This window comes from Cardiocondyla obscurior, linkage group LG06 (genome assembly GCF_019399895.1).
Source record: "Cardiocondyla obscurior isolate alpha-2009 linkage group LG06, Cobs3.1, whole genome shotgun sequence".
NCBI lineage: Eukaryota > Metazoa > Arthropoda > Insecta > Hymenoptera > Formicidae > Cardiocondyla > Cardiocondyla obscurior.
Genome location: NC_091869.1, coordinates 54,168 through 68,727, shown reverse-complemented (window position 1 = coordinate 68,727; position 14,560 = coordinate 54,168). Strand labels below are relative to the sequence as shown.

General features: G+C 36.8%; 4 protein-coding genes across 7 annotated transcripts; 2 read left to right on the top strand and 2 right to left on the bottom strand.

Annotated features, from left to right (window-relative positions):
* Nucleotides 1–10: 10 nt before the first annotated feature.
* Miro (mitochondrial Rho GTPase) lies at nucleotides 11–5,165 on the top strand. 2 transcript variants are annotated; one of them, XM_070657945.1, is made up of 14 exons: nucleotides 11–140; nucleotides 534–1,147; nucleotides 1,229–1,434; nucleotides 1,520–1,570; nucleotides 1,639–1,740; nucleotides 1,820–1,861; nucleotides 1,931–2,096; nucleotides 2,189–2,309; nucleotides 2,399–2,591; nucleotides 2,746–3,012; nucleotides 3,083–3,295; nucleotides 3,368–3,564; nucleotides 3,909–3,947; nucleotides 4,638–5,165. In XM_070657945.1, the coding sequence occupies exons 2-14, from the start codon at nucleotides 949–951 to the stop codon at nucleotides 4,762–4,764; spliced, it is 1,923 nt and encodes a 640-aa protein (XP_070514046.1). In that variant the 5' UTR covers nucleotides 11–140; nucleotides 534–948; the 3' UTR covers nucleotides 4,765–5,165. The 2 variants fall into 2 exon arrangements, with proteins under 2 accessions (XP_070514046.1, XP_070514047.1); XM_070657946.1 differs by lacking the exon at nucleotides 3,909–3,947.
* A 146-nt stretch (nucleotides 5,166–5,311) lies between these two features.
* On the bottom strand, nucleotides 5,312–6,692 carry LOC139103382 (coiled-coil-helix-coiled-coil-helix domain-containing protein 10, mitochondrial-like). The gene is made up of 3 exons (XM_070657978.1): nucleotides 6,459–6,692; nucleotides 5,634–6,121; nucleotides 5,312–5,530 (listed from the first exon to the last, which is right to left on the bottom strand). The coding sequence occupies exons 1-3, from the start codon at nucleotides 6,503–6,505 to the stop codon at nucleotides 5,517–5,519; spliced, it is 549 nt and encodes a 182-aa protein (XP_070514079.1). The 5' UTR covers nucleotides 6,506–6,692; the 3' UTR covers nucleotides 5,312–5,516.
* A 659-nt stretch (nucleotides 6,693–7,351) lies between these two features.
* Nucleotides 7,352–11,475, top strand: Lamtor2 (Late endosomal/lysosomal adaptor, MAPK and MTOR activator 2). 2 transcript variants are annotated; one of them, XR_011545876.1, is made up of 4 exons: nucleotides 7,352–7,542; nucleotides 7,849–8,011; nucleotides 8,092–8,305; nucleotides 11,363–11,475. XR_011545876.1 is itself a non-coding variant. In XM_070657980.1 (3 exons), the coding sequence occupies exons 1-3, from the start codon at nucleotides 7,475–7,477 to the stop codon at nucleotides 8,239–8,241; spliced, it is 381 nt and encodes a 126-aa protein (XP_070514081.1). In that variant the 5' UTR covers nucleotides 7,353–7,474; the 3' UTR covers nucleotides 8,242–8,559. The 2 variants fall into 2 exon arrangements, 1 of the variants encoding a protein (XP_070514081.1); XM_070657980.1 differs by lacking the exon at nucleotides 11,363–11,475 and having other exon boundaries at nucleotides 7,353–7,542; nucleotides 8,092–8,559.
* Nucleotides 8,525–14,492, bottom strand: Inc (BTB/POZ domain-containing protein inc). 2 transcript variants are annotated; one of them, XM_070657977.1, is made up of 4 exons: nucleotides 14,004–14,488; nucleotides 13,558–13,854; nucleotides 13,308–13,436; nucleotides 8,525–11,439 (listed from the first exon to the last, which is right to left on the bottom strand). In XM_070657977.1, exons 1-4 carry the CDS (start codon nucleotides 14,217–14,219, stop codon nucleotides 11,410–11,412), a joined length of 672 nt encoding a protein of 223 aa, XP_070514078.1. In that variant the 5' UTR covers nucleotides 14,220–14,488; the 3' UTR covers nucleotides 8,525–11,409. The 2 variants fall into 2 exon arrangements, with proteins under 2 accessions (XP_070514078.1, XP_070514077.1); XM_070657976.1 differs by lacking the exon at nucleotides 8,525–11,439 and having other exon boundaries at nucleotides 12,658–13,436; nucleotides 14,004–14,492.
* Nucleotides 14,493–14,560: the final 68 nt, after the last annotated feature.

The following is a 14,560-nucleotide window of genomic DNA, read 5'->3' as shown; positions in this document are numbered from 1 at the left end:
GGTGATCGCCTGGAAAGGTCTCTCTCGAGGTATCTGTGGCCCGGAATCGATAACGACGAAGGAAGAAAACAAATGCAGCTCGTGGAGAAAAAAGGCCCACGTGCGTAGATTTCAAATGGCGCACATGTAAAGCAGAATTGGTAAATTAATTTTTATTCGTCTCATTAAGATGCGTGGAAAATTACACAATTTATATACGTGTGTATGTCAAGTAAAGGTGAACTCACTCGACGTTCTCTGAGATTCGCGTTTGTTCGCGTTGTAGCAAGATGAACGGATAGAAAAATAATTACGTCCAAGTAGAGCTTTGACGTTAATTCCAGCACGTCTCTGGCAAGTGCGTTATTGATTTTTTTTTTTTTTTTTTACTGTAAAAAAAAGAATAGTCAAGAATTTATATGTTTCTGGTAATAGAGAAAATGATAAATCGTCGCAGTTTCTTTTCTACTTTACCATCGTGCGCGCTGTTACGTACCACTACTATCACAGACACGCGCGCTCACGTACACGCACCATTCATTGCGGTGGCATAGGTAACCTTGAAAAGGCCACCCTCGGAGTTGCTTTAGTCCGCCGAATCCGCCGGGGGTTTGCTTAATCTCCAGCGACGACGATCGAAGCTGGTCTTGATGGAGCGCTGAGACGGAACACGACGGGATCCTTCTACGGCGAGCTGCACGCGTGCCGCAAAATTCGAATTCCGCTGAGCGACGTGAGAGGAGGATAAAAAAATAAAAGGGGGAGCGTGGTGCGCCGTTGATCGTCTTCCCAGTCGTGAGATAAAATGTCATCGTGAAACGGAATCGGCTAGAGGTTGGTGGTTATCGCGCCGTCAGCGCATTTGGCGGTCTCAGGTTATAAGCCCACCTCCCGCAGGAGGCGCGGCACCGAGAATGCCGTTCGCGAGGCACTGAACGACGGTCGACGGTTATTTGGCGAGAGCCCAGCATGGTGCAGCGCTCGGTCGCGCCTCGGCGCAACGTCAGGATACTGTTGATTGGTGAGCGCGGCGTCGGCAAAACCTCCCTCATATTGTCTCTGGTGAGCGAGGAATACGCGGAGGAGGTGCCGAGTAAGGCCGAGGAGATTACGATACCGGCGGACGTCACGCCGGAGCAGGTGCCGACGCATATAGTCGATTACTCAGGTATGCATGGCATTTATTACATTGCTTTCAATCTTTTTCCTGATTTGTATTGAAGTAAAGGATTTAATGTTTCATGTACAGCTGTAGAGCAAACGGAAGACCAACTGGCAGAAGAGATTCTGAAAGCACATGTAATATGTGTTGTATACTCTGTAGACAACGAGGATACCTTGGACAGAGCTGCCAGCTATTGGTTGCCGTTAATTAGAAGGTGCTCGCCTGACAATCGATGTCCAGTTGTGCTTGTGGGCAACAAAATTGATCTTGTGGATTATTCCACCATAGAGGTTTTTAATTTTTTTTTTTTTTAAAGTTTAAATGACTTTCTTGTCTTAAAATTCTGTATTGAAGATATTTATTTTGTAATTCTAGGCTGTATATCCGATTATGAAAGAGTTCACTGAGATTGAAAGCTGCATAGAGGTAAGATACCGTTTAGTTGGTACAAAAAAAAAAAAATGTTTATTTTAAACAAACATAACTCTTTTCAGTGCTCAGCAAAAACACTTCAAAATGTCTCAGAAACGTTTTATTATGCACAAAAGGCAGTTCTGCATCCGACTACACCATTGTATAATTATGACACACAGGAGGTGAGAAATCGTCAATGTTTTTTTATAATTTTAAAACTTTATATTTTTTCTATATTAATCTGTTATTCTTTATTTTTAGCTCACAGAAGAGTGTAAAACTGCCCTACAGCGAATTTTTAAAGTATGTATTACATACGGATGTGCAAAGAAAATTATTATTGTGATATAAATTGTTCTTTTTTTATTGCAGATATGCGATGTAGATAACGATGGACTTTTAAATGATATGGAGCTGAACGCGTTTCAGCAATGGTGCTTCAACACTCCGTTACAACCGCAAGTGCTAGAAGATGTGAAAGCTGTATTATCAAAAAACATTTGTGACGGTATATGTAACGGATGTGTCACGATGAAAGGTATATTATTATTTATTTAATAATTAATATCGTTTATTAACAAGCTTAAATGCATATGCACGAATTTTTTTCTAATTTCAAATCGTTCACAGGTTTTATGTACTTACAATGTTTATTCATACAACGTGGGAGGAATGAAACGACTTGGGCTGTGTTAAGAAAATTCGGATACGATAACGAATTACAAATGTCAAAAGAATATATTCAACCTACGTATGTATAACGATTAAAATAATATAAATTTATTAAAAAAAATTTTTTATATGTGACTGATTGCAATTAATTCTAATTTTTTTTTTTAGATTAAAAGTTCCACATGGTTGCAGCACGGAATTATCGCACAAGGGGCAAGAATTCCTAACATTGCTGTTTATGCAACACGATCGCGATCGCGATGGAGCTCTTTCACCCTTAGAAATGGAGTCGTTGTTCTCACGATGTCTTTTCCCACCATGGGGCGATGAATACAGACATACAGTTCCCACAAATGAAAAGGTTAACGCTTGTTAATCCTCGAACTTTGAATTAATAAGATAAATTAATATTAATATTGAATGAAAAATACCCGTATAAGTTGAGAACCTCACAGTGATTTTTATTTAATCGTAAATAAATTTGGCATAATATATATATTACGATATTTTTATAGGGATGGCTTACGTTTCAAGGATATATGTGCCAGTGGGCATTATTGACGCTAACAAACGTGCGCAAGACTTTGGAGTACATGGCGTACTTAGGATACAACATGTATCATAACGAGTGTCAAACGAGCTCCATCATCGTGACTCGCGAGAAGAAGGTAGATCTGGCGAAGAAGCAATCCAGCAGAAACGTTTACACTTGTCATGTCATAGGACCGAAGAGCAGCGGGAAGACTACGTTGTGTAGAACTCTTATCGATCCTAAACTCGAGGTGAACCCGCTGATTACAATTTGCCATTTATAAACCTAAACCTACGAATTATATCTATGCGAAATTACAGAAACTGAACGACAAAGTGGTACCGTCGAATGCACACGTTACTGTGAATACGTTGCACGTATACGGCCAAGAGAAGACCCTAGTATTGAAGGATATAAATGTACTAAATGTTCAGGATGCCTTAACGCCGTCGGAAATACAGTGCGACGCGGCTGCTCTTGTTTACGATGCCAGTAATCCAAAATCGTTTGAGTACATTGCGCGCATTTATATCGTAAGCACTGTGCTTTCTCGCTGCAATGGCTTAAATGTTTTACAATAACGAATAATATATGTGCTTTTGCAGAAATATTTCGCCGACAGTAAGATTCCTGTTCTGATAGTAGCAAATAAAAGTGACCTTTCTGAGGTGAAGCAGAATTATCTGTTGCAACCGGCCGCCTTCTGTAGCAAGTACAAACTGATGCCTCCACAGCCGTACAGTATTTCACGGACAATCCGACGTGAGATTTTTGTCAAGCTAGCTACTATGGCAGCTTTCCCGTAAGTTCAATTATTACAATTTAAGAACGGTAACAACGAAGTCATCGGATAGAATTTGGGTTTCCTCGATTTGCGAACAATAGATATTTTTCTTTCTAGCTAACATATATAAAAGTATAGATTACGCGTTGAAATTTAGAACTTTTTTGCTTATTTCTTTTTTTCGATATCTTATTCGGAAAGTTACTTTTAAATAAGTACATTTTTACGTTTCATGCCACATGCCTCGTTCTTTTGCTGTAATTTAATTTAAGAAAAGATATGACATAATATAAAAAAAAAAGAAAGAAAAAGGAAGAGGAAGAAGATAATTCGGTATTAACGATAAGATATTTCGTGTTTAGCCGCTTTCAAGGAGCGTGGGTATTATTTTACCGAGACAGGTTGGTCCGAATTTCAATTTCGCACTAAAAATCTAGAAGCTTGAACAAATCGTGAAAACTGCATTCAGTCATCGTCATCGTATATATTCCTCTCGATGCATGTTCTCACGAAGTTAACTCCATCTTCTCGTGTTAAATGTGCCGGGCGATTTGCTCATATTAGAATATGTCATCGCACGGATAAAACGTATACGTTCACAATATAATTGGCTCTTTTCAGCCATATGAGACGTACAATCCACATGTTGCTTGTCGATTCCTTACCCTCTCCATGGTGGAGTTATTTCACAAGGTTTTTTTTCATATTATTGCTTGTGTTTCTTTCTCGCGACACGTAGTGTCATTAAATCGTAGCTTAATAATGTACACACTGCTTTTTCTAATTTCGTTCAAGCATGAGCATGCGACAAGCCTTTCACGAACTTTCGATTACGCCGCTTTTCTGCGCGTAGATACTTTAACAGGAAAGAGTTTTCTTCCGGTTTAATGTATTTTGTATGATAAAACTTCATTGTCAGTTTGAAAAGAATTTTCGGTATTTATGTCGTTCACTGTGTATATGTACATATATATGTTGAATAAAATTAAGACAGTTTTGTGAATACGTTAAGATAGACATTGTGGTTTTATCATGTTAGAATGTTATCACGCGGCGGGAATTATAATGGATTTTGCACTTCGACATTTCAGGCACATAAATCAATTCGGCCTAATGCAAGGGGACTCCCTGGTCTGGTGGAAAGCAGGATTGGGAATCGCCATTGCCACGATCGCCGGTTACGTGATGATGCGCGTATTAAATACGGAAAAAAGATAGTCTACCATATTCATGCTACTTGTGCGTGTTTAACTGCCTCTCCTTGTCGAATAAAGAAAGAGAAAACCGTATATAGTATAACCGCGTTATAGGATGAATATGTATACATAAAAAAAATGTATATATGTATGTATATGTGTATTTCTGTGTATATACATATACATACATACGTATATAAATCACACACTAATTTTCGAGATATATCATAGCTGAATATTAGAGAACACTATACGATAAAGTGCAAATACTTTCGAGTAGAAGCGTGTTTATTTGGTTCTGGTCAAGATATCAAAGTTTATTTGACTTATCCCCCTCCCGATGTATCGTAAGAGCTATTTTCATCTTCTGTAATAAATTATTTGTTTAATGTATTGTAATATAAAGTGAGAAATATCGTTCTATTTTTTTCTTATGTTTTAATATAGCATTTTATTTACATCTTTAATGAACTTTTATAGGACTTTTCAGGAACTGATACGATTGAACATTCGTAATTTTTTCAACCATAATTTGTGAAAAAAAGTCAAGGTGGTTATCAACTATAAAATTTAATTAAACATAATTTATTGCTGTCCTGAAACTATATCCTATAACATATGTGGATCATGATCCGGGACTACAGATTTTTTATCTAGCAATATCAATGTATAATAAGAATAAAAATAAACAAAAATAGCATTAAGCAACTCTATTGGATCACGGAGCATACTTTAACTGGGTCTAAATATCTTCTAAGTTTGCTCTCTTCCAATTTAGTAGGACACATCTGAAAAGAAAAAAAAACATCAAACAATTAGATAACAGGTTTTTCTTTTACACAGTAATACTAAGAAGTGAGACAAATGACAACAATGAAAAAATTTACTCACTGTTGGCCACCTTGCACTGACGAAGTGCCTCACTGAAGCCTTGGCAGAGGCTCAAGTCAGACTGATTCTGGGCACACTGAAGGAATTGTTGAGTCTCCCAGGCACAGACACCATTTACTGGTGGAGCATGGTTGGTTTCAGGCTGTGTAGCTGCTGATGCTGCAGGAACTGCATTAGCCTGGCCTGAATCACCACCACCAAACAAACCACCAGTCATAGCAGCACCAAGGGTATGTCCTACAGCAGATCCAAGAGCAACACCACCAGCAGTGGCAGCCATCTGGCCCATAAGGGATGGTGCTTGTTGAACCATCATAGGTGCTGGTTGATGAGGAGCTGAATGAGGAACTGAATGAGGAGCCGAATGAGGAGCTGAATGAGGAGCTACATGATGAGCTGGTTGGGCTGCAGCTGGCGCAGGACGTGATGGAGCTGGTGCTGCAGCACGAGACGTAGACCTCATGGGTGCAGATGAGCTCGGTCTAAACCTAAAATAAAACAACGTTTTAAGAAAACATTCAACAACCTTGTGAAAAACAGGTCGACATTCAAAGTTCTGCGTTGCAGACAATGGGCTATTTCTTTAGCCGTACTGTCCACGATAATTCAGAGCGGACTTTCTAATATAAAAGATATAACGGAAAAAGTATAACCTGTAACTTAACACGACCCGCTCAGCTAAAAAAAAAAAAAAAAAAAAAAAAAACGGCAAAAAACGAGAACAAAGAAACAGATCAAGTAAACGACGCGTGATGTAACCGATACCGCAAGGTCTGCAATTGACGAGGTCACAAAGTTATCGTTGAAATCAAATTAATTACTTACGATCTACTGCCTCCGCTACGTCCACCTCCTCCGCTACGTCGCGGCATTTTTTTTCAGTTCTTGATTTTAGCCCTTGTTGCAAATACGAAAAGGACTCGGCAAATTCCACTGCGTAACAGGATACTGCGTGCACACGTGAATTTGGCTTCAAACGTTCGATCAGCTCGATAGTTCGTCCAAGACTACCGAACGAGACAATGAAAGTAGACTCTAGACCGCAAAGGCGCTGACTCAGCTGACTGACTGATTACGGCAGATTGCGCAGCGGTTGAGAGGAGCGTTTCTCGAAGTTTCTGGTCTCGCTTGAGACAGAGAGAGAAAGAAAGAGTGCCCGTAATTTTCCTTCTAAAATATATAACGCTATATATAAATAAATCGGTTGACGAAACTCCAGCTTTCAAAAGTGCAATAAAAACCGAGCGCCGCGTTTGGCGATCACGAGAAACAGGCATCACGTAATGTTCATAAACATTCGTCGAAATTAAGATAATTCGTCTGATAAATTTAAATTTGTTGACATATATTGAAAACTTATACGTCTGGCTTACCGTCAATTCGTACTACACGTTTAGCTGGAAACGACGGTAACGGCTTGTAGCGGGTTTCAGTGGAACAAAAGTTGCGAACTGTCGTAGTCGATAAGTCGAACATCTTATTATTATGTTCAGGCCATTTCAATCAACGCCGATTAACTTCGTTCTCGGTTTAACTTGTCCCTTTATCTTTTTCTAATCCTATAAAGTTAGAACAAGATAAAGGGTTAGATCGAGATAAAAATTAATTCGCAAAGACGTATTTCAACTCGAATTTCTTTTTAGCTCCAACAAATTCCTTACGAGCCGCCACCGTCGCCACGCATCGTGCTTGTAGTACGAATCGGCAATAAGTCAGACGTCTCATTTTTATCAGTCAGTGAGTCACCGATAACAGCTGATCGTTGTAAGCATAATATATGGACGTAAGATAAGGGCTTATAATAATTAAGCGCGACATTTGGTGGAAAGAAATCGTCAACTATGCTGAAACCGAAGGCGCTAACGCAAGTTCTTAGTCAGGCGAATACCGGAGGCGTGGAAAATACTTTGTAAGTAATAAAATCTCGTCGAGACTTGACGCCTCGCGAACCGAGCGAATTTGTTTTGATATAAATTATTTCACAGCACTTATCGTTATTTATAGTATGACATAACTTATGTCTTTCTTAATTGATTATTATTATGGTGTCGTATGAGTATCATGAAACCCAAAACCACGAAACGACATTGATATCGATATAATTTGTTAAATTTTTTCAACTGCACATTTTGATTGTCCTACAATTGTTCTATATTGTTTAAAGTATCGTTAAATAAATGTCGTTTATGTTTCTATAGTTCCGTATGTATTTCAGATTGCTCAACAGAGATGGTGGGCTGTTAGCATACAGTGGTTATGGAGATAAGGATGCCAGAGTAACAGCTGCTATTACTAGTAACATTTGGACAGCTTATGAAAAAAATGGGCGAAATGCTTTTAAGGAAGACGAGCTACAATTTGTTCTCATGGATTGTATGGTAATGATAAATAAAACGAAATTTTCTTTAATTGTTTTATATGTATAAGCCAAGAAAATTTGACGTATTTTTATTTTTAGGAAGGAAAGGTTGTTATCACGGAAGTAGCCAATTTACTCTTATGCCTGTATGCTAGAGAAAGCGTGGGATTTGGACTGCTGCGCGAGAAAGCACAGGCACTGGCCAAATATCTCGATCAACCTTTGAAAACAATAGCAAATATGCCTTAAACATAATTGCAATTAATTGGTTAATTTCCAGGAAATCTGTTACACTTTGAAAATTATCTATACGGTATGTTTTTATTATTTATAAAATTTTTTAGTACCCTAAGTGTACAAAATGTTTCTTATTAACTTGAAATGTTAAGAACGTATGTTTTCACATTTTTAATGTGCGCGCATTTATATACATTTGCATATAATACGAAATATGAGGAGAGGAAGTTACAATAATTGATACTATGTAACTGATATGTAAATAGGTAAATGAGTATATGAGCAAAAACCGCTCTTTAATGTATATAATAAATTTTTTATTTCATATAAGTTACAGTTAATACAAACAATTTAATTATCTTTTATCACTTTATAAATCACACGCTATAATCGTAAGAACTACTTAATGTAAGCTCACCTATTAGTAAATGTAATGTCAATAGTTGCCGCGTGTGTGAATCGCTACCATCCAACACAAAAGCTGCTTCCACATTATAATTTATTAGGGATATTCGAAACTAACTGCGCGATTGACAAAAAAAAAACAAGAAAAACAAAAAAAATAATAATGACGTTAAATATCTACGTGTCTATTCGCCACTTGCTGCAAGTTGCACTACTAGAGATAAAGAGTTATTGCATAGAAAGTTTCTAAAATTATCTATATCCTTTATTATACCAGAACTCTTATATTTTAAAATATTATTAAATAAATTTTGATTACGCTTTATTTTATTTTTTTTTTTTTTAATTGTACATCCATGTACATACAACTACGCAACGGATATTTGTATGTACACACATGCCGATCTCTATTCCATTAAAATCATAAAACATTTTCAGCACTCACACACAATAATCTCTTTTCGCAATTAATATAAATCTTTAAATTCTCAAATAAAATATACGGTGCATATTAATCGTTTCGAAAGCACGAAAGCTAGCTAAGATGCAGTGAAATCAAATCCAAAGTGATAAAGATGCACGTACTCCGCGCACGCACCCTTTCAATTAATTAACATATTTTGCAATGGTAAATTTTAAATTGCTAAAGCTAGAAAATCTATTTTAAATGAATAGCCGTCCGTGCGAATGATTGTGAACACCTTCGTACGTGATACTCTCCTTTACATTGCCTATCACAATAATATCTCGTATCATTGTAACTTCACTTTTCAATGAGTGTGAATGCTCCTAACTCGAAACACTGATAAATTTTCTCTACCGTTAGAAATCTCTTATCTATGAAAGTACAAATTTTACACGAGTAAAGAGAAGAGCATGTATCTCAGCATGTGTAATGTGACAGTAATGGACATTAATACCCACTAAAATTAATGATTAGAATACATGAATTTGAGCTAGAAAATAATGCCTTATATTAGCCTAAATAACACTGTACATAGCGCGCGGGATTAACAATATTGGTCCTAAGGTTTCTGAAATTTCGCAGTACCAAATAAACCGTTAATTGCTAGCTGAAATCGTACAATGTCGTGTTGCATATCCCTTACTGCTTGTGTAAATATTTGATATACTCGATATAATTACAATATATGCATTTATAATATATATATATATATCTCTCTTGATGACGAACAAATATATCACTCGTCTGTGTCGAAATAGCAAACATCGATGACGAAAACGTAATTATTTAATCGTGTTATGTTGAACTATGAATTCTCGAGGAAAGAAAAAAAAAAAAAAAAAAGATCGTTTAAATACGTGAGATTAATATAATTACGCACGTATACGGTAATACTAGTGGCGTTTATAACAAACCAATGTTACATATACCCCTTCATTTAACATTTTACATATATTGTCTAGGACACGTTCCTTCCCTCTTAAATAGGCCTTCAACAATTGATAGCCTACATCTGTTGTAAATACAGTTATTACAACGGATGCAGGGAATCATATTGCAACTACAGATAACTCGCAGAAAGAAAACAACTAATTTTTTTTTTTCCCCTCCCCCGTCCCCGATAATGTACATCTCATTGATTCGCAATAACGTATAATTGTAATTATTTTGTATTTATTTTAAAGCTTTCATATGAGATATGAAACGCTCTTAAATTGTGCGCGCTTGTCTCGCTCTCGAAAATTTCCTTTGTAAATTTGCATCTTCGAAGAAATTTTAAACTCACTCGCTTATCAGATTACATTCGGATCTGTATCCTTAATGAGTATACGCGTAATACAATTGCTTCGTTTAGAAAAAAATTTTCTTTCCGTATTAACAATACAATGTATATAAAGTCGGCTTCACATATTCGTAGTTATTAGTATGCGCATCTCTTGGATTTTGAAAATTATCACGTTTAGGTACAAATATCTTTTATGCTTTATAGCGGCAGTGCGAAGGTAAGTTAATTTAGACGTCTTACGATAAGGATACGGATAGGAAAAAGAACTTTTGTACAATTTAGTACAAAAAGGCAATCTCTACTACGTATTACTAACCGGAGATAAAATCTATCGTTTGTTGTTATTAAAAATTTGTATGAAACCGATTGCCTCCATAAATTGTCACCCATTATCATCCACATTAAAGTATTCGATAAAGCTAAAATAGAACTGCAGCCATTATGGAACAACATCATTTAATTATTAATAATATAATTATATTATCTATATCAAATACATATACATACGTATATATATGTATATATATTTATTCATATATTTATATATAACACACCTGCTTCTCAACAGGTAGAAGTGCTTATAGAAAAAGGAAGGTTCTTTTTTTTTTCTTTTTTTTTCTTTGTGTTTATCATATAGCGATTATCTGTATAAACTGTATGAAATTATTAAACTATTCCATTCGTGAGATCGATATTAATCTTTTCATCTTTCAAACAACGTTAATAAAAAGGAATAAATTAATAATAACGTGTTACTTTCTGTTTTTAAAGCTTCATGTACACTTCTTGCGCTGTGTAATAAATACGTTATCTATAAAATTTTCCTTATCCTTTGCACTGTAATGTCCCTGTAGATTAACGTTACCTAGGAATAGAGGCGTAGATAATACAATGGAACAAAAAACGGAGTATAGCTTTTACAATTTAATACTTTAAATGTAAAAAACGAAAACAGTCTTCATCTTGTCGTAGCGCAGCTGATCAAACTAAGGGAGGCAAGGGAAAACAAGGACGGATCTGGACATTACATGCGTGAACCCTTCTGCTGCAAAACCTAGAATGTAATCCAATAATCTAGACTTAATAAAAACATATTAGTTTCACTTGACTTATAATTACAATGCTTAAAATTAATTACAGGTTTCACAACGGCAAAAGATGTAAGTACAACTTTAATATATGGAATATATATATATATATATATATATATAAAATTGTTCCGCCTCTGTTACGTTGTTGTCAACAAGATAAAAAAAAAAAGAAAAAAAAATCAAACACGCTAATCTAATTACAACTACTCTGATCCCCAAAAGCAAACCCATTTGGTATTAGTACACATGAATTATTTTCTATATCGTATAAATAAATTGTACATAAGCTACTAGTGGTAATAAAATATACACTGTGGGTAATTCACTCTTATGTCGCATTAAGAAATGTAATGTATGATGAATAATTTGGCATGCAATGATTCATGCAGGTCACGGGGCATAAAGTATATATAACCACAAACCAATGAAAGAAAAAATTCTTTATTCAACGAACAGCATGCGGTACAATAATAATAATCATAATAATAATAATAATAATAATATGGTACATACAACAAATATCAGAGGCAGAACATGCCCATGCGAACAGGCCTCTGAGCTTCATAGATTATTATTAGGTGGTTTTTTTTTTTTTTTTTTTTTTTTTTAAATATATATTTTTCTTTACTTTAATGTGATTTTAAAATATGAGTAAATTATATATACTTAAAGGCTATATAGAAATAAGTATAGCAAAATTGATAAAGAAATTTGATTTAAAGAAAATGTGAAACCACCTGATAAAGTTTATTGCTAAACTTGTCACGTCTACAAAAAAATTTCTTTTCTTTCCTTTTCTTATTTCGTATTCCCTCACGAAACAAATTAAGCAAAATAATTCTAAGCAACCGTCAAGAATATTGCAGAAAATGTATAGAGGAATGTATTGCTGAATTAAGCGTAAGTGATAAGACGTGAGATAAAATTCAATCTCATAATAATGTGTATATATAAATCGTATTTATCATATATAGTGATAAAGCTTGTCTTTGGTTTTCTACCCAACCCAATCCAACTGTCAGGCGAATTGTTAATACCAAAAATAATACTGCGTTTTTTTTTAATTTTACCTTATTAGAACTCAAAGTGTTAATTGATTTCACAATAGCGTTAGAAATTATAAAAAACTTAATGTTGGATTGCAAGAACGGATCTCAAAATAATTTTCTCGCGCTTGGAAATTTGTAATAGCACCTTAATCTTTTTTTTTTTTTTCTTTTAATGGGAAAGTACTTGAGTTTCTAGTTAAAGGAATAGCTTAATGTTTCTTGTCTCAACATATATCTCTGCAATCCAACATGAAAAACAATAAAAACCCGTTTATACATATCCGTTCCGTATCCGTACCGTATCTGTACAGTGTACGGATGCTGGATTCGATTTTATATGATGAAATGTAAGCATTTACACTGTTCCGTATCCAGCCGTTGGTGTCCGTGCTCTCATCGTTGAAATCGATGGCGACCACATTTTTAGGGAACGAACAAAACTGAACGTATGGATACGGACGCGTTTGGACGAGTATAAATACGTGTCCGTACAGCGTCCGTGTAGCGTTCCGAATTTTTTTTTTTTTTTTTTTGAACAGATACGGTACGGATACGAAACTGATATGTATAAACGGGCCCTAATACTGACAAAAATTACTTAGGATACATGATTTTACTTAAAAATGGTGGAGATACTTGATAAAAACGTGATTGGTCTTGGCTAAATAAACCTGTGTCGGATATCAGTTTTGAATACGAATAAAAACATAAAAATGAACGCATTAGCCGTGGCTACTTTGGCTCAAATAAGGATGGGAAACAGTCGAATAGGATAGCGGTACCTTAACGCGATCCGTGGACTCCTCTTCTTTACTGCTGAGCTGACTAGGTCCGTATTCTCGGCTTACCACACATAAAAACTCGGCGTGATCATCGTTTCCATAGTTATATTGAGAACCTATGTTGATTAGCTATAAAAACAGAAAAAAAAGCGTGTACATATTTTTAGGAAGAAAACAAAAATTGTCGGCAGTGTACAAGAGTCATTTAAATGATATCAGTGAGCTATACATTAACCAGATGTATAAATACCTGTTCGAATCTCCATCCGTCTGACATTGTGGACACCATCTGCGTCAGCTCGTCCTCGTGACACTGGAGAACCCTATAGACATGCTTCTTGGAGTCCCTTTGTGGTCGGGTGTCCCTCAGGATGATTCTTTCTTTGACTAGCCGTATAAGCTCGGTAATATTGTAAAACTCTGCTTCCTCCAGCACACCTTCTTCCGTAAGGTCCTTGTTGATAACCAGCTTACCATGGCGCAGGTAATTTAAGACCGGGCTGAAGTACGTCGGGTCGCGGTCTATCAGGTACGCTCCCGTCTCGTCCTTAGGGGAAACAAAAGAAAGCAAAACGAGGGAGGGTTATCGACGACGTGCGAGGTGGGCGCGAGGGACGGCCACGTCTTCGTCCACGGCGAGCGTCCGCAGCTGGGTACGTTTTGAAATTCCCGGTAAGAAACGGTGCGTCAACTAACCCTGTCCGAAATGAGGTCCGAGTCCTCCTGGCACAGCCGATAAAGAAACGAGTTCGGGTCCCTCGCCAGGGTGGTCTTCGCCGTCAGGAAGTATGTCCCGCCCACGTTCAGTCGCACCCACTGATTATTGCACCGCTTACCGACATGATTCTCTGTCATCTCGTGCGAATTCGCGTCGCCAAAGTCCGCCATACTTGCATTGGCATCAATTGACATTAAAGGGTAAGCGGAGTTAGGTTAGATCACTGAATCCCCACTACCCTCCTTGCAGGAGTCCATCACGACGGTGGTCAGTGAAGCGCCTGTTTCTCGGGTCTGCCGCGAAGCAGTGGTCGCAGGTTTTAGACGGGCAACATATGCACACTAGACACAATGCCGTGTCCGCGTGTGCCCGTAGCGCCTGCTAATGCCTCGGACGCAGAGAGCCCAACTTGGAATCGCGGCTTCCACGCGTACAGATACAGAGGCTCGTCCGTGTGAAGCCAGCGTTTCGGCTGCCGTCGGATAAAAGAAAAGGCCAGAGCTATACACTGTCTGTCCTTTTCTTTTTTTAAAAT

Bases quoted from the DNA above. Each gene is read 5' to 3' on its own strand.
- Miro (XM_070657945.1), top strand. From the start codon at position 949: ATGGTGCAGCGCTCGGTCGCGCCTCGGCGCAACGTCAGGATACTGTTG. The intron at 1,148-1,228 runs GTATGCATGGCA...TTTCATGTACAG, and splicing joins GCATATAGTCGATTACTCAG to CTGTAGAGCAAACGGAAGAC. The intron at 2,592-2,745 runs GTTAACGCTTGT...ATATTTTTATAG, and splicing joins CAGTTCCCACAAATGAAAAG to GGATGGCTTACGTTTCAAGG.
- LOC139103382 (XM_070657978.1), bottom strand. From the start codon at position 6,505: ATGCCGCGACGTAGCGGAGGAGGTGGACGTAGCGGAGGCAGTAGATC. The intron at 6,122-6,458 runs GTAAGTAATTAA...GTTTTATTTTAG, and splicing joins CGTAGCGGAGGCAGTAGATC to GTTTAGACCGAGCTCATCTG.
- Lamtor2 (XM_070657980.1), top strand. From the start codon at position 7,475: ATGCTGAAACCGAAGGCGCTAACGCAAGTTCTTAGTCAGGCGAATACC. The intron at 7,543-7,848 runs GTAAGTAATAAA...TATGTATTTCAG, and splicing joins GGAGGCGTGGAAAATACTTT to ATTGCTCAACAGAGATGGTG. The intron at 8,012-8,091 runs GTAATGATAAAT...TTTTATTTTTAG, and splicing joins TTGTTCTCATGGATTGTATG to GAAGGAAAGGTTGTTATCAC.
- Inc (XM_070657976.1), bottom strand. From the start codon at position 14,219: ATGTCAATTGATGCCAATGCAAGTATGGCGGACTTTGGCGACGCGAAT. The intron at 13,855-14,003 runs GTTAGTTGACGC...GTTTCCCCTAAG, and splicing joins CGGACCTCATTTCGGACAGG to GACGAGACGGGAGCGTACCT. The intron at 13,437-13,557 runs GTATTTATACAT...CTGTTTTTATAG, and splicing joins ACGGATGGAGATTCGAACAG to CTAATCAACATAGGTTCTCA.